This window comes from Chiloscyllium plagiosum, chromosome 21 (genome assembly GCF_004010195.1).
Source record: "Chiloscyllium plagiosum isolate BGI_BamShark_2017 chromosome 21, ASM401019v2, whole genome shotgun sequence".
Classification (NCBI taxonomy): domain Eukaryota; kingdom Metazoa; phylum Chordata; class Chondrichthyes; order Orectolobiformes; family Hemiscylliidae; genus Chiloscyllium; species Chiloscyllium plagiosum.
The window spans coordinates 20,727,019-20,750,595 of NC_057730.1; the positions used below are offsets into that span (position 1 = coordinate 20,727,019).

General features: G+C 43.2%; 2 protein-coding genes across 6 annotated transcripts in view; one reads left to right on the plus strand and one right to left on the minus strand.

The window, feature by feature from the left end:
- slx4 (SLX4 structure-specific endonuclease subunit homolog (S. cerevisiae)) overlaps window positions 1–137 on the minus strand; it is a 32,335-nt gene extending 32,198 nt beyond the window's left edge. The window contains exon 1 of one of the 2 annotated variants that reach the window (XM_043711441.1): window positions 62–137. The gene's annotated coding sequence lies outside the window, so the exon portion shown is untranslated. The remainder of the gene's footprint in view (window positions 1–61) is intronic. The other variant, XM_043711438.1, reaches the window with a different exon arrangement.
- On the plus strand, window positions 106–22,901 carry amdhd2 (amidohydrolase domain containing 2). 4 transcript variants are annotated; one of them, XM_043711444.1, is made up of 12 exons: window positions 106–241; window positions 7,786–7,891; window positions 8,892–9,028; window positions 9,709–9,848; window positions 10,143–10,197; window positions 11,023–11,235; window positions 13,344–13,432; window positions 14,759–14,903; window positions 15,610–15,717; window positions 16,408–16,476; window positions 18,200–18,301; window positions 22,580–22,901. In XM_043711444.1, the coding sequence occupies exons 1-12, from the start codon at window positions 106–108 to the stop codon at window positions 22,687–22,689; spliced, it is 1,410 nt and encodes a 469-aa protein (XP_043567379.1). In that variant the 3' UTR covers window positions 22,690–22,901. The 4 variants fall into 4 exon arrangements, with proteins under 4 accessions (XP_043567379.1, XP_043567382.1, XP_043567380.1 ...); XM_043711445.1 differs by lacking the exon at window positions 106–241 and adding an exon at window positions 974–1,216; XM_043711446.1 differs by lacking the exon at window positions 106–241 and having other exon boundaries at window positions 7,884–7,927.
- The last annotated feature ends 676 nt before the right edge of the window (window positions 22,902–23,577 follow it).

A 23,577-nucleotide genomic window follows, 5' to 3' on the forward strand; every position in this document is an offset into this window, starting at 1 on the left:
TGCTATCAAAAGCAAGTGGGTCTGAGAAACAATCCGGCCGGTCTTGGCGGAAAATACTCACTCCCACAACAAGGCCGAGACCAAACGGCCAGTTTAAGGCCCCGGATGTCTCGCCGACGCGCCTTTCCCGACACCGGAAGCGCCGGCATATTACAGCGCCCCGCGCGCCCGTCACCAAAGGCGGGGCACGTGACCCAGTGGTCACCTGACCGATGGTCATGTGATGGGAGCGGAGCTGCAGGTAAGTGCGCTGTGAGGTCGGCGAAGTTTAACGTTATTATTCAAGATGTGGGAAGGGGAAAGATACGGTATAATTTCCGGCCATTGAGTTCACACGATGAAATACTTTTGGAGGATAGTTACTGCTTGGGCAGGCAGCAATGGAATAATCTGAGGAAGGGTCACTCCACCAGGACGTTAACTCTGACCTCTCTTCACAGACGCTGCTGAACTTTCCAGAAATTTCTGGTTTTGTTTCTGATTTACAATACCCACAATTCTTTCGGTTTTTAAGGGGGTAATTTTTTTTGTGATTTGGTTCAGGGGAATTGGTGAGGTCACGATGCCCCTTTTTTGAAGCAAATTCACGTCCCCTTGAAAGACGCTGCCTCTGACAAGTGTCACTGTGGAAGGTCTCTGCTGAAGACTCTTGATGAGCTTGAGCTTGCAACCTCCGATGAATGAGCAGGCAACGGGAGAAGAGACGAGCAACAAAGTGAGATGAGCTCTGTGTAGTAAGGCTTGCTGCACTATAATAAAAACAGAAAGTGCCGGAGAAACGGTCTGATGGTATCTGAGAAGAGAACAACACAATTAACGTTTAGATTCAAATATGAGGACTCTTCGAAACGGAATCACTTGTGGCTGCATGTTCGCAATGCAATCGGGAGAGGATTGCGATAAGGAGTAAATCAAAGTAAATCTGGTTTTGACAATCTAGTTCAGTTCAGCAGCTGAGATAATGGATGGACTGACTTTGGAAAGTGTAAAGGTTATAGTTCCCTTGAAAGAGAAAGCAGAATAATAATTCCTTTTTTTTGAAAAGGATGTAATAATTGACCTTGGCTCACTTGGTAGCATTACTTCCTTTGAGTTCAACAGTCAGGGGCTCAAACTCCACTATGGGTTAGAACAGTGCAGTAACTGGGAGAAGAACTGTCCTTAGTGTGAGAAAAGTCTCATAAACCTGCCTGTGGAGTTTAACAATTTCATTGGGGTAAGATTTTTCACAAGTTTTTTTCAGTGAAGCTTACTGAATAACTGATATTCTTTTTGAGTTCTACGCTTATTCTTTTAATGCTCTGTTTTTATTACAGAATGAAGTGTGTTGCCAGTTTACACAATAACTTAGAAACATCCAAAAATAGGAGCAGGAGTAGGCTATATGGTCAATATAATCATGGTTGACTCTCATACTCTTCCCCATTCCCTTTGAAGTCTTCAGTGTTGCGAAATCCATTTCTTAAATATATTTGGTGACTTGGCCTCCGCAGTCTTATGTGGGAGGGAATTCCACAGGTTCACCACATTGAAGAAATTTCACCTTATCACAGTCCTAATGGCCTAGCTCATATTTTGAGATGGTGACTTTGTTCTAGATTCTGCAGAGCAGGTAGACCTTTGTATCAAGTTTGTTCAGCCTTTAATAAATGTATTTTATAAATTTCAATGATTTTCCCACTCCTCCTAAACTCATATCTGGAGTGGATAGAGGGAAACTAGTGGACGTGTTATATTTGGACTTCCAGAAGTCCCAAGGGACCTCGTAAAAGGTTAAGTCGTAAGATACAAGCCCATAGTGTTGGAGGTATTATGTTGGGATGGATAGAGAATTGGCCAATGGTCATGAAGTAGCAAGTGGGGATAAGGGGTTCTTTTTCAGGTTGGCAACCTGTAACCAGTAAGGTTCCACAGGGATCACAGGGACAGCAGTTGTTTACGATATATGTTCATGACTTAGAGGAAGGAAATTAATGTACTGTAGCCGTATTTACGGGTGACACACAAATAGGTTGCAAGAAGATTAGATTCGATTACTTAGTGTGGAATAGATGGATGGAGGTGGGGTAAAGGTGATAGGTAGGTGAGGAGGGTGGAGTAGATAGGTGAGAAGGAAGATTGACAGATGGGACAGGCCATGAAGATGGTATTACTTGCAGAACGCTTCAGAGAGCATCTCCAGGATACCTGCACTAATCAACCCACTGCCCTGTGGTCAATCATTTCAACTCCCCCTCCCATCCTGCCAAGGACATGCAAGCCCTTACCACCCGATGCCTGGAGGAACAATGCCTCATTTTCCACCTCGGGACCCTTCAACCCCATGGCATCAATGTGGACCTCACCAGTTTCCTCATTTCCCCTCCCCCCACCTTACCCCAATTTCAACATTCCAGCTCAGCATCATCCTCATGACCTGTCCCATCTGACAATCTTCCTTCCCACCTATCTGCTCCACCGTCCTCTCCTACCTATCACCTCGGATGCTGTCTGACCTATGCTTTTCCAGCACCACTCTAATCCCAACAAGGTTCACAAGAATGATCCCCAATATGAAGGGATTGTCTTATAAGCAAGTGTTAAACAGGTTGGGACTCTATTCACTGGAGCTTAAAACATTAGGTGTAATCTCATTGAAATGTCCTTAAGGGGACTGGTAGCGTAAATGCTGAGAGGATGTTCTTCCTCATGGGAGTATGTAGGACTGGAAGGCATAGTCTCAGAATAAAAAGGCATCAATTTAAGACCATTTCTTCTGTGGGACGCGTGCCCCCTCAGCTCTCTGTGGCAAGCAGTTCTATAGACCTTGTGTTTGTTTAAGGCTGAGATAAGTAAAGCGATAGATCAAGAGGGGAATCAAGGGTTAGAGAAAATGTGGAAAAATGGACATGAGGGATGTCAGATCAGCCATGATCCTGTTGAATAGTGGAAATAGACTCGAGTAGCCTATTTCTTGTGGTCAAAGCTCCAGTGAATACAGGCCCAGTTATCCCAGATTCTCTTCATACAATAATCCTGCCATCCATGGAACCATGCTGGTTATTCACTGCACTCCTTTGATGCCAAGTATATATTTTTTTGGGTTAGGGGGCAAAACCTGCACACAGTATTCCAAGCATGTTCTCCAAGTCCCATTAGAGATGGCCATTGCCTGATGTTCATGCAATGTGAATGTTATTTATATGTTACAATATGAGTTGTAAATAGCTGAGGTATCAGCACCAATCATGTCTGGTTAAAGGTGTACGCATTTATTTCTACAGAATTCCTTGAATTCCCATCAGTAATTTTAGATTCCCTACAGTGTGGAAACATGTCCTTCAGCCCAACAAGTCCACACCGACCCTCCAAAGAGCAACCCACCCAGACCCATTCCTCTACATTTACTCCTGACTAATGCACCTAACCCTACGGGCAATTTAGCATGGCCGATTCACCTAACCTGTGCATTTTTGGACTGTGGGAGGAAACCCACGCAGACGCAGACACTGGGAGAATGTGCAAACTGCACAGAGACAGTTGTCCGAGGCAAGAATTGAACTCGGGACCCTGGTGCTGTGAGGCAGCACTGCTAACCACTGAGCCACCGTGCCACCCAATCTTATTAGGTCATTCCATTGTCTTACCTCTAAGCACGAGAATGATGTCTAGCTATTTCAGTATTTGTTGTGGTTGTAGGTATGTTCAATATTGGCTAACTCGATAGTAGGAGGTACAATTTGTAAATTGTCATTGTTTCCTTCTACCACACTTTCAAGATCTCTGGCATTCTCCACTGTTTCTACGACGTGACATATTTGCTCTTTTTTCTCTTTTCTATAATTGTTATCATTTTAACATAATACAGCCAATTTCTTCCTGTTATCTAGAGTATCTACCAGATAATTTACCCCACTAACCCCTTTAATTATCATGTACTGAGATAAACTCGCTTCTGAGGTTCATCCCAGAATGTAGTAACACAAACATTTCCTCTGGTTTCAGCATGTTTATTTGCCTTTTTTAAAATCTTTGCTTGTCAAGTTTCTAAATGCTTCTGTGAGTCTATCCTGAAATACAACACAATCTGAGATAGAGAATCCTAACACTTTTCCTTGATCAATTTTAATGGACCTCTGACCTCGAGACCATATGTTAATTCAAATAGGCTAAACCCGCCAGATTCATTTGGCAAATCTCTGGTGGCAAATTTTAGAAAATCCAAGCATTTGTCCTAAATGTAGGGATAGTCATTCCAATACACTTTAATTATTGTCTTGAAAGTCTGATGGTATCACCCGAGAGCTCTGTATGTTTGTGGATGAAATGCTGTTCTATAAGAGAAGGTGAGGACTGCAGATGCTGGACAGTTTGAGTAAAAAGTGTAGTGCTGGAAAAGCACAGCAGCTCAGGCAGCATCTGAGTAGGAGAGTCGACGTTTTGGGCATAAGCCCTTCAGCAATTCCTGATGAGCTCATGCCCGAAATGTTGATTCTCCTGCTCCTCAGATGCCGCCTGACCTGATGTGCTTTTCTGGTGCCAACACTTTTCAACATCAATTGTGTTATATCCAAGTGTACATTTATGTCCTGAAAAAAATTATTTTTCATTCTCTGGTTTTTGGAATTTGGACTCTTTCGTTTCTTTGTCAGGCTTAAGCTCTTTTAACAGTTTTGTTTTTCCACCAATTTCAAATGCTGTGCTTGAATGTCGATTATTTCTTTGCTTCTGAAGGCAATGCCATCTTTAACTTGCCAATTCCATAAGCTTAACCTTCATTAAATCTTGTAAAGCAGCCACAGATTCCTCTGCTACCTACTACAAAGTTTTTTTGGCCACTTTCAATTCCATTTTGTTTTATAAAAGGAGCAACCCATTTATTCTTGTCCAATCAGTATTACTCCATATCCAATTTCATGTTGTTCACATCAAAGGTCCCATTCAGAGCTTTCAAATGATGTTACAACTGTGATAGGAGGAATATCCTGATGATCAAGTCTCACTACTCCATACCATGGATGTAAACTTATTGATTCAGTTACCAAAATGGCCAATCCCACTTTTTCATACCATGACCCAGAATGAAAAAAAGGTCAGGCTTCTTTAACGCACTCAAAATCTGTTTATTGTGAACAAAACATATTGTTAAAGCAATTGGCAAACTCTGCTTAGCACCTATGCTAGTATCCAGAATTAAAACTCTATCCTCTTAATCCCCACACAGATGCACACTCACCACACAACAAAAACAAATTTCTGAAGAGATTAATTTTATTTTTAACGAAGAAGCAAAAAAGAAATTAAAACTCCTGTGGTCAAATGTCTGAAATCAAAGGATTGTGTGGGATAATTTCTCACGTCCCTAAATGTTCTGTTGATAGCTGTAGATTGATGATAAATTCAGTTCTGATTGCAATTGACTTGGGTTCAAATTGTTGAGAGTTAGTCACTGTACATTACTTCAGGTTTATCAAGTAGTCAGAATTACTAGTATTTGCAAACTCGGAGGAACCTCTTGGAAGGAATAGGATTTCAGGAGTGACCCCAGCTCCTCTACTCACCCACTTCTGGATCTGCCATATCAGAATTCAGAGACCAGGGAGAGTTGCTAGGCAACTATTGGTTTTTATCTCCCAGTAGTTAAAGCAATAAATCCTACTTCTGATTTCATACTCGCTTCCTCAAAGGCATATGATTTTGAGTATATATTGTGGGTGGCTTACAGCACACATCAAATTTTTGATTACACATTAAATGTTTGATTTCATAAATCTCTCAGCCCAAATATTGCTGTACACCACTCCAAGAAATCATTTGATCCTGTTCAATCCGAAATTGTTTAAGTAATTACGTCTCTTCCAGCTTTCTTTGTATAGATCTTAATCAAAGATGTGTATTTCCAACAATGGGATTTAGGGGCCAATGCTCCCTTCTGACTGAAAGCCCTCCTGATATTAGAGAAATGTGTCTAAATGGCAGCGATATTGAAAGATGTGCTAATGTCTCATTGTTAACGGCCTTGCTCTCTATAAATGGGGAATCTATCTGTCAAAATTATTTTTCAACGTGATCCCATTTTAATCTTAAATTCTGTGACCCATGAGTGAAAATTGAAGTAACCTCTAATCCAAGACCACCCAATTTGGAAAAGAAACATTGACAAACCAGCCAACCATTTTAAGAGTCACTGTGAAAATCCATGCATCACAGCTGCACATCTTAGCAGGGCTTATACACCTTAACGGTAAGGTCCTAGGGAGTGTTGCTGAACAAAGAGACCATGAAGTTCATAGCTCCTTGAAAGTGGAGTCACAGGTAGATAGGATAGTGAAGAAGGCGTTTGGTATGCTTTCCTTTATTGGTCAGACTATTGAGTACAGGAGTTGGGAGGTCATGTTGCAGCAGTACAGGACGTTAGTTCGGCCTCTTTTGGAATATTGCGTGCAATTCTGATCTTCCTATTGAAGGATGTTGTGAAACTTGAAAGCATTCAGAAAAGATTTACAAGGATGTTGCCAGGGTTTGGAGGATTTGAGCTATAGGGAGAGGTTGAATAGACTGGGGCTGTTTTCCCTGGAGTGTTGGAGGTTGAGAGGTGACCTTATACAGGTTTATAAAATTGTGAGGGGCATAGATAGGATAAATAGACAAGGCCTTTTCCCTGGGGTGGGGGAGTCCAGAACTAGAGAGCATAGGTTTAGGATGAGAGGGGAAAGATATAAAAGAGATCTAATAGGCAACTTTTTCACGCAGAGGGTGGTACGTATATGGAATGAGCTGCTAGAGGAAGTGGTGGAGGCTGGTATAATTGCAACATTTAAGAGGCATCTGGATGGGTATATGAATAGGAAGGGTTTGGAGGGATATGGGCCGGGTGCAGGCAGGTGGGACTAGGTTGGATTGAGATATCTGGTCAGCATGGACGAGTTGGACCGAAGGGTCTGTTTCTGTGCTGTACATCTCCATAACTCTATCTCAGCAAGTGCCTCCTGCCCCACCTGTGGATGTTTGTGGATCTGGTATTCAACTATTTAGTTATCTGAGAATCCACAACATTGGAGCAGAGGAAAGTCACCTTTCAGAGGTGGAGGGGTCAATTACTAGGAGACACAAGTTCAAAGTGGAGGGGAGGAGGAGTTTAAAAGAGATGTGCGAGACAATTTGTTCATACAAAGGATGGTGAGTGCCTGGAACACGTTGCCAGAGGAGGTGGTGTAAGCAGACACAATAACAGCATTCCAGAAGCTCCTGGACGAATACATGATTAGGAAGGGAGGAGAAAGATATGAATCCTTCAGTGAAGACAGTGGAAGGACAAAATGTGGTGGCGCAGGCTAGGAAGGCCAAAGACACTCTTCCTGTGCTGTGTTGTTCTTTGTTCTTTGATGGACTGTCTAAAAGAGAAAATGATGTTCTGATATTTCTTTGCTTTTGTTCTTACTAATGGTAGAGGTCCTGGTGTTGAAAGGGGCAATCAAAGTCAGACCAGGGAAGGTTTAGAGTTGGGAATGATCTGCATGTTTTCTTAATGTTTGTGAAAATCTAGGTTCCTCCATTCATTAAGATTGTGGCTGTTCTATTTCAGCTACACCATTCCTATATCCTTAGATTCCTTTAGCAGCCAAAATCCATCAATCTCAATCTGATATCCTCATCGACTGAGCATCTACAGTTCTCCAGCATTAGAGGATTTCAGGGTTTCACACCCTCTGGGTCAGTTTGGGAAACCAACCTGCTGTCTGTAAAGCATCAGCAAATAGGCAACTCATCATGTTTGCAGATAATGGTTTTAATCATCTCTTGCAGGGAACTTCCTTCTTCCTTTAAAAATGCCATCCAATAAATCAGTGTCCGATGCCCCAATTACACAGTTCCTGAACTGTCATATTCTAAAGGATCACACGCTACAGAGGTAAGAGATGTGCTCCACATCCAATGCGGTTGCAAGGTAATATATAAATAGAAGTTATTCTTTGTGGTTGTGAGATGAGAATATGTTTAGTCTCAGCTGTGAACCCAGCTGTAGCCAAGAAGCTAATGTAGCAAATTGCTGACTGTCTTTTTAAACCTTCAGAATTACCACTAGTCTGAGTAGCAGAGAATAAGCTCACTGCTTTTCAGAGAATGGTGCAAACAGCATTGTGTACAGTTAAGAAAGATCTCAAGATGTTCCAAATACTATTGAACTGTAGTCACTCATCTCATGAGTTCCCTCTCTTTGAAGCATACAAGATTCCGAAGTGGCTTGTAGGGTGGATGCTGAGAGATTGTTATATGTTCCCAACCTGCACAAACATAGGACACATTCCCAGGATGTCAGGCTGATAATTTAGGACTGAGAAGAAAAGAAAGTACTTCACTTAAAGGGTTGTGGATCTTGGAAATTCTCTAGTCTCCAATGCTGCATTCTTCAATATGTTTAAAATCGACATAGTCAGAGTTTTGGCTTCTCAGGGAATCATGGGATATAATATGGAAGCAGGCAGGATCGTGATGTTGAAGACCAAGACCAGAGATTATCGCATAAATAGGGGAGCAGCATGAATAAGGTACGGTCTTCTGTTTGTTGATCCTATGTTCTTGTGATAAGCACCAGATAATTATTTTTAGTGATGTTAATTGATGGCTAAGTATTGGCTCAGAACAATAGGGAGAATTCCTGTGTTCTTCAAAATAATACCAATATTTTACGTTAACCTGAGAGGGCAAAGCAAAGTGTAAAGACACCTGAATTTCAGTCTCTTGTCTCTAGAGTGAGATATACTCTAACAACATTCTAACTGGGAGGTGAGTGTGCTCTCCACTGAGTAATGACTGGCAGGTTAAGTAAGAATTATTTGAAATTGAAGCTTGAGTCACCTCACATGTTTGAACAGGTCTCGATTTCTGCTCCGACTGTGTCTGTTTTGAAGGGAGGACCTTTGGGTCCGTGAGGGGAAGATCCTCAACCCGGAGAAGCTGTTCTTTGATGAGAAAGGTTATGCTGATGTTCAGATTGATTGTAAGGGCAGCATCATTGCCCCGGGCTTTATCGACACGCAGATCAATGGTGAGTGAAGGGTCAGTCCCAATCTCCTTATGTCCTGCAACCCAACTTTCATCCTTCACTGGGCTGTCAACAATTCAAATGTAAAATTCTCACCCTCGTTTTCAAATCTCTCCATGACCTTGTCTGTAATCTCCTCCAAGGGTTGGCATGGTGACTCAGTGGTTAGCACTGCAGCCTCACAGCGCCAGGGACCCAGGTTTGATTCCGGCCTCAGGCGACTGTGTGGAGTTTGCACATTCTCACTGTGTCTGCGTGGGTTTCCTCCCACAGTCCAAAGACGTGCAGGTTAGGTGGATTGGCTATGCTAAATTGTCCCACAGTGTTAGGTGCATTAGTCAGGGGAAATGTAGGGAAACAAGGGAATGGGTCTGGGTGGGATACTCTTCGGAGGGTCGGTGTGGACTGGCTGGGCCGAAGGGCCTGTTTCCACACTGTAGGGATTTTAAATTCTATTTTTTTTCAACCTTGTGACATCTGTCATCTTATTCTGCCCAATTGCACACTTTCACACATGTTCCAGCCAATCATTAGCAACATTGTCACCCATTCCTCTTTAACCATGAGGATTCCAAGCACACACACAGAGGAATCAGTCTGTCTGTGTTGCTCCAAAAGGTTTGATCTGGCAGCCATGTGTTGTGTCTGAAGACTGTTGTCTGATGTGTTAATGTCTGGCTTAGGGGGATATGGAATTGACTTCTCATCAGCCACAGATGATATGAAATGTGGGGTGTCCATGGTCGCTCGAAGGCTGCTTTCCACTGGAGTGACCTCCTTCTGTCCAACACTTGTGACCTCCCCAGTCTCTGTCTACCATCAGGTATGTCACGAGCGTCCAGCGAGAAAAACATGTTGCCTTCCTGCGGGAAGTGATGTGCTGAACTTCTAAATAAAGATTGATCAAGGGGCTGGGAAGCGAGCAATCTCTCTTGGTAATGTAAATAGTATGATAGGGAAATGTCACAGAAGTAAGTGTGGCACATGTACAGATTGAGAGTTTTATACTTGGTTTTTAATGTAGCTAGATAAACTAATCAAACTAACCAGATTTCAGAATGATTTTTTTCAAATGATTAGATATTTAAACAGAAGTCTTTCGTCTCTTCATTTACAGGTTATTCCTCAAATTGAGGTACAGGATGGTGGTCCTAAGGGAGCAGGGATTTTGGGTGAGTACTGTTAGAATGAGCTGCTTGATGGACAGAGCTCACATATTGTTGAAAAGAGACATCTTGCACCATCAGAATACGTGCAGAATGCCAAATTTCAAATAATCACAACAATTTACATTACATGTGTAAAGTTTGCTGATTGGTTGACAAGTCAAATCTGGTCAGACCAATGCCATTTAGAAACTAATGGGAAATGATAGGTTCCCTATTCTCTTGGGTAGTACAAAGATGTCAAAGAAAGGCTGCAACCTATATTGTTTGTTTGCAGAGTACTGCCTATGAATATATGTCACTTCCAGTTATAATACCCTTCGAGACTGATCTCTTTTAAAAAAGGATATGAATTTCCTAGTAACACACTCAGTCACAAAGGCTAACATTTCACAATGTAAGATGTTTCTTGTAACAATAAACAGCAATTGACATCAACTGATTTCTACTCAGCATTTACTCATGATTAATATGCGAAATAGCAGAAATCTATTCCCTGTTAACTGAAAATCTAGTGCCACATTTATGCATGACACTCTGCTGAGGTATAGTTTTGTGGTTAAGGTCAAAAGCTCCTCCCAGCTTAATCACACAGTGCATCACACTGGCAGTGCATGTGGAAGCACAGGGCACGCCGGCCCGACAGTGCACACAGACACGCACGCAAGTGAGTGCAGCTCTTCCTGTGGACTGACTCAGCATCTGGATAGCGTCTAAATTCACAATGTTTTCATTCAGATTCAAGACTGTCACAAATCAGAAGGATGTGTGTGGGTATTGAGAGTATAAAGTGAGCTATTCTAACAAGATTATTGTCTCTATCGTCTTCAGGTCTACACCTGGAGGGGCCATTCATTAGCAAAGAGAAGAAGGGTGCACACCCTGATCAATATCTGCAAACGTTCGAAAAGCACGGGTTCCAGGATTTATTGGATACATACGGCTCCCTGGACAACGTCCGAATCGTCACATTGGCTCCTGAACTCAACAGGAGTGAAGAGGTTATCAGGGAACTGGTCAGACGCGGGATCTGCGTCTCACTGGGTGAGGGGGAAACAGCTGCAGGCTGATCGTTACTTTTTTTTGTCTGTCTTTGTTTTTCTCATCACTTGTGAACAGCTGATCTTACCAGAAAGAGAGAGGAGCCTTCAATCCCAGAGCCTGGTGACTAGATGGAATCAGCAGCCACAGCTCAGTCTGCTGGAACCCTGCCCAACAGTCCATCAGCTTTACCACCCCTTTCTGCCCTCCCTGCTCCTCTATCCATCCCTCTATGCTCTCTCTCTCTCTACCTCCCTGGAAATCCTCCCTCTTGTGCTTATGTTCTCCCCCCTCTGTCATTAGTGCTGTCACTCACCTTCGCTGCTGTCTTCATTCTGCATTTAGTCTTGCCCCAGAGAAAACAGAGTTATAGACCTGAGCACCTAACATCAATAGTGAGACAAATACTAGAGCTTAAAGGATTTGATTGTTGTATTGTTAGAAAATAATTGTCTGATTGGCCAGAGTCAGCATGGATTTTTGAAGAGAAAATTATATTTGACAAACCTGTTCCAGTTTTTGGGGATAGTTTTAGCACAGTTGATAAGGGGCATCCAGTAGATGTCATGTACTTCATCTTTGGGAGTGTATCTGATAAAGGTCCATACAGGAGCTCAATTATCAAAATGAACATGAAAGGGATTGGTTGCAATAAACTATCCTGAATTGAAGATTGATTAGCAAGCAAAGAATAAAAGGGTCATTCTCAGATTGGCAGGCTGTGACCAGAGGATACCAAAAAGATCAGAGCTTAGACCGTAGCTGTTCTCAGTCTATGCTAATGATTTGGATCTGAGGGCCACTTGTAGTATTTCTAAGTTTGCAGATGATATCAAACTTGGAACGGTGAGGTGTAAGGAGAATGAAAAGAAGCTTCGATGGGAGTTAGGCTGAGTGAGTGGGCAAGTGGAATGTAAGGTGGATAAGTGTGAGATTGACCACTTTAGATGGTGAATTAAAGTTGCAGGGTATTTCTTGAATGGTGAGAGTTGGGAAGTGTGGATGTTCAATGGGGCCTGAGTGTCCTCCTTCACAAGTTATTGAAAGCAAACAGTATCAAAGCTTTTAACTGAAAGAAGATTTGAGTATAGGAGTAAAGAAGTCTTGTCACGAGGGCTTTTTTGATGCAGTGGTAATGTGCATAGTTTTGAGCCAGGAGTTCTGGGTTCACATCACACTGCTCCAGAGTTATGTCATAACATCTCTGAACAGGTCGATTAAGAAGGCTTGCTTGAGTTATATAGAACACTGATGAAACCACACCTGGACTGTGTTGTATGTTCTGTCTCTCACTCGCAGGCAGGGTGGCTAAAAAGATGTTTGGTACACTTGCCTTCATTGCTCAGTCCTTTGAGTATAGGAGTTGGGAAGTCACTTTGAAGATATACAGGGGACTAGTGAGGTTTCTTCTGTAATACAGTTTCCAGTTCTGGTCGCCCTGTTATAGGAAGGTTGTTATCAAGCTAAGAGAGGGTTCAGAAGAGATTTCCCAGGATGTTGCCAGGTATGAAAGGTTTGAGTTATAAGGAAAGGCTGGTTAGGCTGGGACTTCTTTCACTGAAGTATAAGAGTTGAGAGATGATCAATTAAAAGCTTATAAAATAATGAGAGATATAGATAGAGTTAATGGTAGATATCTTTTCCCTAGGATAGGAGATTTCAAGACTAGGGAGCACAATTTTAAGGTGAGAGGAGAGAATTAAAAAAGGCATGAGGCAGATTTTTTACACAGTTGTTCGCATGTGGAATGAACTTCTATGTAAGTGGTGGATTTCGGTACAATTACAATGTTTAAAAGACATGTGGATAGATACGTGAGTAGGGAAGGTTTGGAGGGATATGGGCCAGCAGCAGGCAGCTGGGACTAGTCTAGTTTGGGATTATATTCAGCATGGACTGGTCGGACCGAAGGGTCTGTAGCTGTGCTGTAGGACTCTAAGACACTCTCTCACGTCTCTCCCTCTTGGTTTTCTCTCCGTTCCCACCCCATTCTTCCAACAGAAACAGTCTCCTTCCCTCCCTCTTCCTTTCAGAAAAATCTCAAAAGTTAGATTTTGTGGAAGGAATTGCTTTCGATGTATCAGTTATTTTCTTGCCTGAAACCTTTGCAGGACATTCTGTCTCCAACCTGTCACAAGCCGAAGCTGCGGTGAAACAAGGAGCCACCTTTATCACCCACCTCTTCAACGCTATGCTGCCGGTGAGTACAACCCTGCCCGACTCACCACACACTGGGGGGGCTGGCTCTTCGGAAGCTCAGATTCCTCTTGCTCAGTAGGTAGCACACTTATCTCGGAATCAGCAGGCAGTTCCACTTCTGAGAATACAGCACAGGAAATCCAGTCTGATACTGGAGTGAGGGAGTGCTGCGCCGCACTGTCAGAGGGTCAGGACTGCGGGAGCGCTGCACTGTCAGAGGGTGAGGACTGAGGGAATATTTCAGATGAAACATAAATTGAGGGAGTGCCTACTTTCTTAGATGGACACACAAGAACCCACTGATATTCTGGAACATACTGGGATTATAAAAAGTGGAATACACCAATACCTTAAATTGCTCCTTGATTGAGCTTTTTCCACTCTGAGAGTAATGTAGTCGCGCTTTCACTTGTTGATGAACAAAATCTCTGACAATCCACCTGCTCGACAGAGATTGACTTTGTGGAGTGAAAAATTCAGAAAGATTTGCATTTCAATAGTGCCCTTCACCTTCCCAGCACTTTCCAAAGTGTTTCATAGTCCCTTGTGTGACATGGGAAGTGCACAACCAGCTCCATAAAGCAGCAGTGTGACAAGGGTGGCACGGTGGCTCACAGCGCCGGCATCCCAGGTTCGATTCCAGCCTAGGGCGACTGTCTGTGTGGAGTTTGCACATTCTCCCCGTGTCTGCGTGGGTTTCCTCTGGGTGCTTCGGTTTCCTCCCACAGTCCAAAGATGTGCCGGTCAGGTGAATTGGCCATGCTAAATTGCCCATAGTGATAGGTGCATTAGTCAGGGGGAAATGGGTCTGGGTGGGTTACTCTTTGGAGGGTCGGTATGGACTGGTTGGCCGAAGGGCCTGTTTCCAACTGTAGGGAATCTAATCTAATCATATAGTGCCTGAGTCACTGGGAGGAGGTCCCATGGGATGAAGTCAGCCCAGGAAGAGCATTTCTGAAAAATGTGTTGCTGGAAAAGCGCAGCAGGTCAGACAGCATCTAAGGAGAAGGAGAATCGACGTTTCGGGCATAAGCCCTTCTTCGTCGATTCTCCTGCTCCTTTGCTGCCTGACCTGCTGCGCTTTTCCAGCAACACATTTTTCAGCTCTGATCTTCAGCATCTGCAGTCCTCACTTTCACCCAGGAGGAGCATTTCACAGGGTTCATACATTTTCTAAAGTTTGGGAATGGGAGTATTTTCAACAGCTCAGAACCTGTATCAGACAGTTATAACAACCACAGTTGCCCAGGGCATGGTTCAGTCTCTTTGGTGATTTGTATTTTTAGGTGAGAGGTGAGATTTCACAACTTTATTTCTGTTCTCTCAGTTCCACCACCGCGATCCAGGAATTGTGGGCCTTCTGACTAGCAATGAGATTCCTGCTGGACAGTCCATATTCTATGGAATGATTGCTGATGGGATTCATACAAATCCTGCAGCTTTGAGGATTGCTTATCGAGCACATCCCACAGGTAAAAGGTCAAGTAGCAATTTCCCCTTCTCCATAGTCATACTCTCCCTGCATCATTAACTGACCAGGCATCTCACTCTCTCTTTGGACACTGGTGATGGAACAGGGATGATAAAGTCCATTTCAGAGCCCTGAGTCCGTCACCACCATCCATTGCCAGGTCACCAATGTTGGCATTTGAGCTTCCTCTGAAGGCCGCACTACTGCCATTTGTCAGTTGACATGTCCATCCCCTTGAGCACAATCCTTGTGGACCCCAACCCCCAGTCAAAAAGTGATGTTTTTAATTCATCTGGGTGCTTTCTGACTGTCAGTCAAATACAATCTTTCCCACATCTCCAACATTTTCATAACTAACTGAAATGTATAAAGTCCTGAAGGATCTTGACAGGGTGGATGAGGACAAGATATGGGACAATGTAGAACTAGACATCACTTTTTCAAAATACATAGCCTCACGTTTTCTCACATTATCTTCCATCGGCCAAGAGTTTGCTCACACTCAATATCCCTCTGTGGACTCTGTACCGCTGTTTGGACTAGTTTTCCCACTGTCTACCAAGTGATGCCAGGGTAGGGGCTAATCCTTGGATGTGGCCTATTTACAGGTCAGCTGCATCCCTTCCTTCTAGCACTCCTCTGAGAGGTGACCTATGGATGGTCTGTCTGCCTGTGAATACCTTTCTCGGGTCTCTGTCCTGTTGCAGGGTTGGTACTGGTGACAGATGCAATCATGGCGATGGGACTTCCAGCAGGACGACACACATTGGGGCAGCAGGTAATCGAGATTGATGGGCTACATGCCTATGTTGCAGGTGAGGAGTAGTATCGAGATTGGTGCATCTTACACTACATGGCAAATCCAAGTTGTTGTTTCATTGAAGGATACAGGGTTATCCCACAGTCAATGTAACTCAGTGAGTAACTCTCATCCTGAGTTTCAGAAGGCTAAGGGTTCAACGGCCACTCCAGAAACTAGAACACCAAAGCCGAGTGAACACTCCCATTAGAGAATACAGGGAGCGCCCCGCAGGGTCGGCGGGACAGCGCTGAGGGAGCGCCCCGCAGGGACGGCGGGACAGCGCTGAGGGAGCGCCACACTGTGACAATCCCATTTCTAAGATGAGGTTTTAAACTTGTTCAGAAGGTTTTTGCATTTGCCACTGAGCATCTGATCCACAAAGATTGTTATGTTTAAGATTTTCATTTATTCGGTTTATCTCCTGAAGGTACTTGTTCCTTGCAGATTTCAGAGATTGAAGAACATGCTTAGGGAATCAGAGCAATGAGTTAGAGCAAGGTCTTGAAACCTGAAACTGCCATTCTATGCAGAAAGATGGGCATTGGATGTGATTTCAGATGTGATATATACGATGGCATGGAGTGTGAATCTCGAAATTGGTTACAGCTGTTGATCACAAGCACAAAGGGAAATGTTTATGTGGAGTGTTGGCCAGGGATGTAATAGTATAAGCAACTCTAAATTTTGAACTTTGTCTGCACAGGGACCAAGACACTGAGTGGGAGCATTGCTACAATGGATATGTGTGTCCGACACCTCTGGCAGGTTGCAGGTAAGAAGTCACAAGGGGGTGGGCCTTTTGGGGCATCCTGATCCAACTACAGGAGACAAGCATCAACTCAACCAATGAGAGGGGTGGAAGTGTGTGGGGTGAGTTCTGAATGGGTTGGAGGTTACTGTGGAGTATAGCTGACCAGTAAATGCCTGCAGTAACTATCTTGAACCAGTGGAGGGAGACATGTCATCATTATTCTCTTGAGCTAGTGTAGGAGCTGGAACCTGATCCTGCAAATTCATTCAGTCCCAGAATCTCTGCTCTCCTCACCTCAGACACTGAAGTCCAACACTGGACTGCAAGGTCCAAGGGTCATTGCTGAGGGAACACAGTGCTATCACAGGGTCAGCGCCGAGGGAATGTCACGCGCTGTCGGAGGTTCAGCACTGAGGGAGCATTGCACTGACAAAAGGTTATTATTGGGGAGCACTGCACGGTTGATAAGTGCTGAGGATGTGCCACATTCTCAGAGGCTTGGTTGAAGAAACATTGCACTGCTGGAGGTACTTTCTTTTAGATGAGACTCTGAACAGAGGGCTCATCAACTGACCCCATGTGGACATGAGGAAAAATATTCCACAGCCATGTTAATATCCTAAGTAGTCCAAGTTAGAAAAGAGTGATAGCTATTAAATCTAAAAATTTATGCCATGATATATGGGAGGGGGGGATCAGCTGAGACTAGGAGAGAGCTATTGGACTGGTGTCGTCAATAAACTCTATACCTGAAGAAAGTCTATGACTCTTAGATCCAGAGTTTGTGTTTGACCAGCCAGGTTAGAATCTGTTAACAAGGCTCAATGCAGGAGAGTTCTGCCTGCTGTCAGGATGATTGAGTGGGATGTTTGTGACAGTTGTTGTGGTTTGACTGAACTATTTCACTCTTGTCACTAAATTCCATGGTCACCTGGGCTGGTGTTGGCAGGCTGAATGTGTTGTAAACACAGGCACCTGAGAGGAGACATTTGGTCAGTGAATAATTATTAGAATGTGGAACTTGCTTCCACAGGGAGCAGTTGAGGTAAGTAGTTTCAATCTTGGAAGTGTTTGCTGACACCAATCCGACAGTAATAAACTATGACTGCACATACTCACCCTTCTTTCCAGATGGTGCTTCACTGTATGCAATAAGAAGCCAGTTTTTAAAAATTAGGTAAAAATCTACTTTGTTTAAAATGGTTTTTCTCTTTAACAGTACATCATTTTTTTTAAAAATTACATTTGTTAAATGTTTGTCAATCTTGAAATTTAATTTGGATATTTTACCGTAGTGAACATGCACCAGGATAACAGCAGCTGATGGCCGTATGGTTGGGCTGACGAGGATTTGGTTTAATGTAGAATCCAAAATACAGCACCTCTGACAGCGCGGGGGTCCCCCGGTCCTGACCCTCAGACAGCGCAGGGGTCCCCCGGTCCTGACCCTCAGACAGCGCAGTGCTCTCCCGGTCCTGACCCTCGGGCAGAGTGCAGGATTCAATGGAAAGCTGGATAAACACGAGAGAAAGAATGTGCAAACGAGTTGAGATATAGAGGGGTGGGAGGTGTGTCATGAAGAGCTACACATTATATGTTAGACTTGACGCTGAATCCTGTGGAGAAGTCACTGCCCTGCAAAGCCCAGTAAAGAATTGGTCCTGTTTGTAGAATGGACTCTGTGATAACATGGTCTTAGTTTGTGAAAACTTACCTAGTTGAATCCTTGCTCTTTTCCTCTCAGGCTGTTCAATGGAGCATGCGCTGGAAGCTGCTTCACTTCGTCCTGCTGAGCTCCTTGGGATTTCACAGACAAAGGGAACCCTGGAGTATGGCACTGATGCAGGTAAAAGAGTGGTAGTCCCTTAGTATCTGTATAACTACGAGCTTGAGCCAGGGGGTTCAAGGCAGAATTTTGAAAGGTAGACCTTAAGACAGGTATCACAGTGAGAGTGTTTGTGACTGGAGGGGATGGATATAGAGAGGTGATGCCAGGGCGCTGGGACTACTTTGTCTGCTCTTTAATCTCTGTCTGCTGAACGGCCTGTCTCCTGAGCACATTGTATGACATGATCCTTAGAGAACCAGCAGGAATGGATTAAATCTCAAACCTCAAGACTGTGACCTGCACGAAACCTAGTTCATAGTCTGTGCACACTCTGGCTTCGCAATCCCTGTGTCATTAATACTGTTCCAGACATCACATTTCTTCAGTAAAATCCATCTCAGTCACAGTAAATGATTCTTCATCTGTTTTCTAAGCTTTTTGCCTTTAAATCTCTGGATTATCTAAAGCAGATAAAACTACTTTGGAAATGACATCAATAATCACCATAAAATGTCAGCAACAGAGGCAAGATAAAACACTTCAGCAGCACCTTCATTATCCCAGAAGGGAGATCTTAATGCCCATACAGTCAGAATGTCTGAACGACTGACCATTTCTGATGTAATATTGGTGATTGTAAAAATCAAATTAACTAAAGCTCAACTCAGCTGAAGCTTTTGAATAATTGTTGCAAAGTAATTTCTAGAAATGGTTTCCAATTGTAATCTGTTTAATACAATCTTTCTGCAAGTATGGAACTAATCAATCGTTGTCCAGATCCTGCTTCAAGCCCGCCTCATTACACCAAATGCCAGCTTTAGAGCAGTTTAGATTTTCATTTTGTGTAGATTTTATTTTTAACATGATTTAATGTCCTCCTGTGTTGGAGTTAATGTATCCACCATGAACTTTGCCAAATTCATTCTCCTGTGAACAGCTCATCACCATTTCTGTTTGAGAGAGCCCAGTTATCTCCAGTCTGTCAGTTCCAGGGACTGTAGTGGGTGCAAGCAACCCGCACCCCTTTTTCCAACACCCCGTCCTTCTCTCTTTCTCTCTCTCTTTCTCTCTCTCTCTCTCTCTCTCTCTCTTTTTCTCTCTCCCGCCCCCTCCAAATTTATAATCCTCATCTTCCAGTCCCTCCCAAAAGCCTGAAAGTCGATTTTCAGGAATTGATAGACAGGAATGGCATCACAGGAGGTGAACCAAGGGCAGAGTAATACAGCTGAAGTACAGTTCAGCCCCGACCTAATCAAGATCCAGTCTGGAAGGGCTGCATGGTCTCCTGCTCCTAATCCTTTTACACTGGCTACCTGTCACCTTCGAACATAGCCTTGTCTGATCCAACATCTCAGGAGAAACAATGACACAAACACCTCCAAAAGTGACGAATATTCCAGTTTTCATTTGATTATCCCATCTTCTCACCACATGAGCACATGCCAACATGACCATATGTGGTACAGCATTGGTAGTAACCTTTTTTTAATGAGTTCACTTTTATCGTTTACTTTTAATTGTCAGTTTTCACAGAGGGACTGACTGTATCAGATGATTCTACATCAGGGAAACTGATTCTTTATTTAAAATAAAAGTGGGTTTCAGAGCGACAGAAAACAAGGTTAATGAAAGCTCTGTCTCCCATAGAATTCATTGTTTCTTCTCTCTGATTCCTTCCTAACCTAGTTTAACCTTCACAAATCTTAATCACAATATTGTACTAAAGTTTAATTACAAACTGGACTTGTGTGATAAACTGCACCAGTTAATCCACAATGAAAGTTTCACATTTGGGGAAGATTATTCCAGTGTCAATGGGGAATACTCCATTTTAGTGGCAACTCTCTAATTCCTCTTCCCATGAGCTGCTATCTGACCTATCCCTCTTTTGGGATTTTCTCACTCGCCTCTGTCCTCAGTCAGTGCTGACTGAACAGTTCAGTCAGGATGCTATCAAATGTAAGATCAGTCTTCAGACTCCACAGACCCTATGGGTGATTAACTATTGTATCATGGACTATCCTTAACAGATGATGTGATATATACAGTCCATTTTAAGTTATCCACAACACACTCGGTAGAGATGAAAAAAAACTGTGGAGTGGGAGCAAGGAGCAAGCAACATCTAAAGTTGGAGTTGAATTTAAAAATCCTTAAATGTGAGCCATTGAGGGAAATGGGATTTCTTTTCCTCTAGACTCAACTAAATGATGAGAGAGAGGTTTTAAAGAACTGCAGTACCATGCTGCATTCACTCAGAAGGCATTATTACACAAGTGTTTTGCCGTTTAATCAGAAATCTTAATTGAAGTGCTTGTCTGAATGTGACAGTGTTTGGATATGTTTTCTTCAGAAACAATTCTGTGCTCTTTGTTCATAGCTGTTTAAATAATCTGCAAGGACCTAGAAGTCACTTATGCTATGATTCCAATCTGTGAAACAGATCTTCCCAGTTTCTAATGAGTTTGACCGAAAAGAATTTGAATTTTTTGCACCTCCATTGTGAATGAGTGTACTTCACAAATTATAAAAGCAGTGTTTGCCAGCTCCCTCTGATACATTCGCCTCAAAATCTTTACTTCCCTTTAGGACTACTCCAAACTGCCTCACTAATAATCTGTGGCATATACTATTCAAAACACTGTTAAAACTCCTGTCTTAATGATGGTTGATGAATTGATACATAAGACATTAAATGAGAAGAGACCATTCTATCTATAATTTGCTCTTTCATGCACTGCACCCTATTTCTTTAATCACCTGAAATAATGTTCTGTGGTGTCTGCCTCTCCGCCCCCAAAAAACTCAATTGCAGATAATCTATTTGACCATACCACGTACATTGTTTCTCTTTGCTTTCACCATTTGATCTGTCTGTACTCAATACTGCATCGTAGCAAACATACTGCAGTAACTCGAGATTCTTTTGACATCACCTTCCATATACACATACTCTACCACCTAGAAGGACAAGGGCAGCAGATACATAACAACGCTACCAGCTGCAAGTTCCCCTCCAAGCCATACATCTTTTTGACTTGGAAATATATGACCATTTATTTTCTGTTGCTGGGCCAAAATCTTGGAACTTGCTCTTTAACAATGTTAGTGTGCCTGCACCCCAGTGGCTACAGCAGTTTAGTGGCAACTCACCATCACTTTCTCCAGGGTAATAATTGCTAGTTGAACCAGTCCACATCCCACAAGCAAATAAAAAAAAAATATATATAATTTACATAATCTTAATCAAATCAGATATTCATAAACCCTGGATCAGATAGTAGCATTTCAACTGAAAGAAGATCATGGGTTCAAATTCCAAACCAGGATTTGAACTCAAAGGTTACATTCCCAACTGAGGGAGTGCTGTATTATTTGAGATACTATCTTCTGGCATGTGTACACGCAGAGGTGGATATGGAAGACCCACAAACACTATTTCAGAGAATGGCTGTGGATTTCTGCTTTGTGTCCTGGCTCATTTAGATTCCCCAACTGCCATCATAAAAATAGATCATATTGCTATTTGGAGGAGTTTCCCATCTGCAAATTGACTGCTACATTTCATGTATTACAATAGTGACCCTTAAATAGCCATGAAATGCCTTGGAACATTCACGGATTATGAAGGACACTACAGAAATGCAAAACCTTCTTTTCAAGTGGAATAAAAGGTTCTGTTACATCTAGAGAAGAGAATGGGTGGGAAAAGAGAATGGGTGGGCCTTGGTATAAAGTCTCATCCATCAAAAGATGGCAACTCAATTGTGCAGTATTCCTTAAATACTAAACCTCTGATAGTCAAGTACTCCCTCGGCACTGCCCCTCTGACGGTGCGGCGCTCCCTCGGCACTGCCCCTCTGACGGTGCGGCGCTCCCTCGGTGCTGACCTGGTGCTCCCTACTATGGTCCCTCTGACGGTGCGGCGCTCCTTCGGTGCTGACCTGGTGCTCCTTACTATGGTCCCTCTGACGGTGTGGCGCTCCCTCGGTGCTGACCTGGTGCTCCCTACTATGGTCCCTCTGACGGTGCGGCGCTCCTTCGGTGCTGACCTGGTGCTCCCTACTATGGTCCCTCTGACGGTGCGGCACTCCTTCACTACTGTCCCTCTGACAGTGCGGTGCGCTATCAACACACCATAGGATTGTGCACTGGGTTTTGTTGATATCTCTTGGGTGAGATTAGAACCCATGACCCTTTGATTGTGATCTCAAAGTGCTGAGCCACAGCCAGAACTGGCAAGTTGAATGAATTGAATCTGATCATTTGCTTTCATCTTTTATCCTTTTATTGTAGACCTGGTGCTGATGGATAAGGAGCTAAATGTCAAAGCAACGTACATCGCAGGAGAATGGGTGTGGAAACACTGTAAGGTTGCAAATGAGTTGGAAATGGGCAGTGAATAACATGTCGGCCCAATATGAGCAAGTGACATCTGAGACTGAGTGATCATTTCTGGCTGGCTGGATGAATAGAACATTGAACTCGTATACACTGGACACCAGGTTCACACTGCCCACAGGCACATTCACCATTCTCAACCTCTAAGGTTTTCACCCATCTGTGCATTTACCTCAACTGTGCTAAATTTTCAGCATAAAGTACCTGCCTCTGTTGATACTGACTTCTCACTTGTGTCCCTCACGATATTGGTAAAGTTCATCTGACTTTGTACTGGAAGCAGATACCACCTTGAATTATGTCAAGGCAGGGTCTAGATTCTAGATTTTAACTTGAGCATTTTCTGCCACAATGGGAGGCAAAGGTATTGCTAGGGGAGAGAATGGAACTGAGTGATGCTTTTGTAGTAACTCAACACCTGACCATACGCAACCATTTACTTCCAGTAAAGGTGGTGTCCCTGAATGAAGACACAAAATGGCTGAGATCAGAGTATTCTCAATATCAACTATTACGTTGATTTGATCATCATGTTCCCATCTACATAAGATGGTGCACATACAGCAAATTAAATGTGTTGTGGATGGGGGTAGCAGCTCATGGTGCACTTGTGCTGGAGGTTGAAGAGGCCAGCTGAGAGAAAGCTGGGGGTGTGGTAGTTCTTCCACAAGGGCTAGATTTGAAGCAGCTGTTAGGTGTCATTGTGGATTGTTGATTTTAGTGTGACAGTTATTGTTCACATCGCTGTGATCACTGATCTCTATAGCAGTGTATGAGTAATGTCGCTGTATCTCTGTCTCAAATAATGTCCTGCAACTGTGGAACTTAATGTTTCAAACCTTTGTAACACTTGCAAGCATCTTTGAAGTGGAATATTGTGGGTGTCTAACTGA

Coding starts and splice junctions, on each gene's coding strand:
- amdhd2 (XM_043711444.1), top strand. CDS start 106: ATGTCTCGCCGACGCGCCTTTCCCGACACCGGAAGCGCCGGCATATTA. Junction 7,892..8,891: donor AAGGATCACACGCTACAGAG/GTAAGAGATGTG, acceptor TCTGTTTTGAAG/GGAGGACCTTTGGGTCCGTG. Junction 16,477..18,199: donor ACACCTCTGGCAGGTTGCAG/GTAAGAAGTCAC, acceptor TTTTCCTCTCAG/GCTGTTCAATGGAGCATGCG.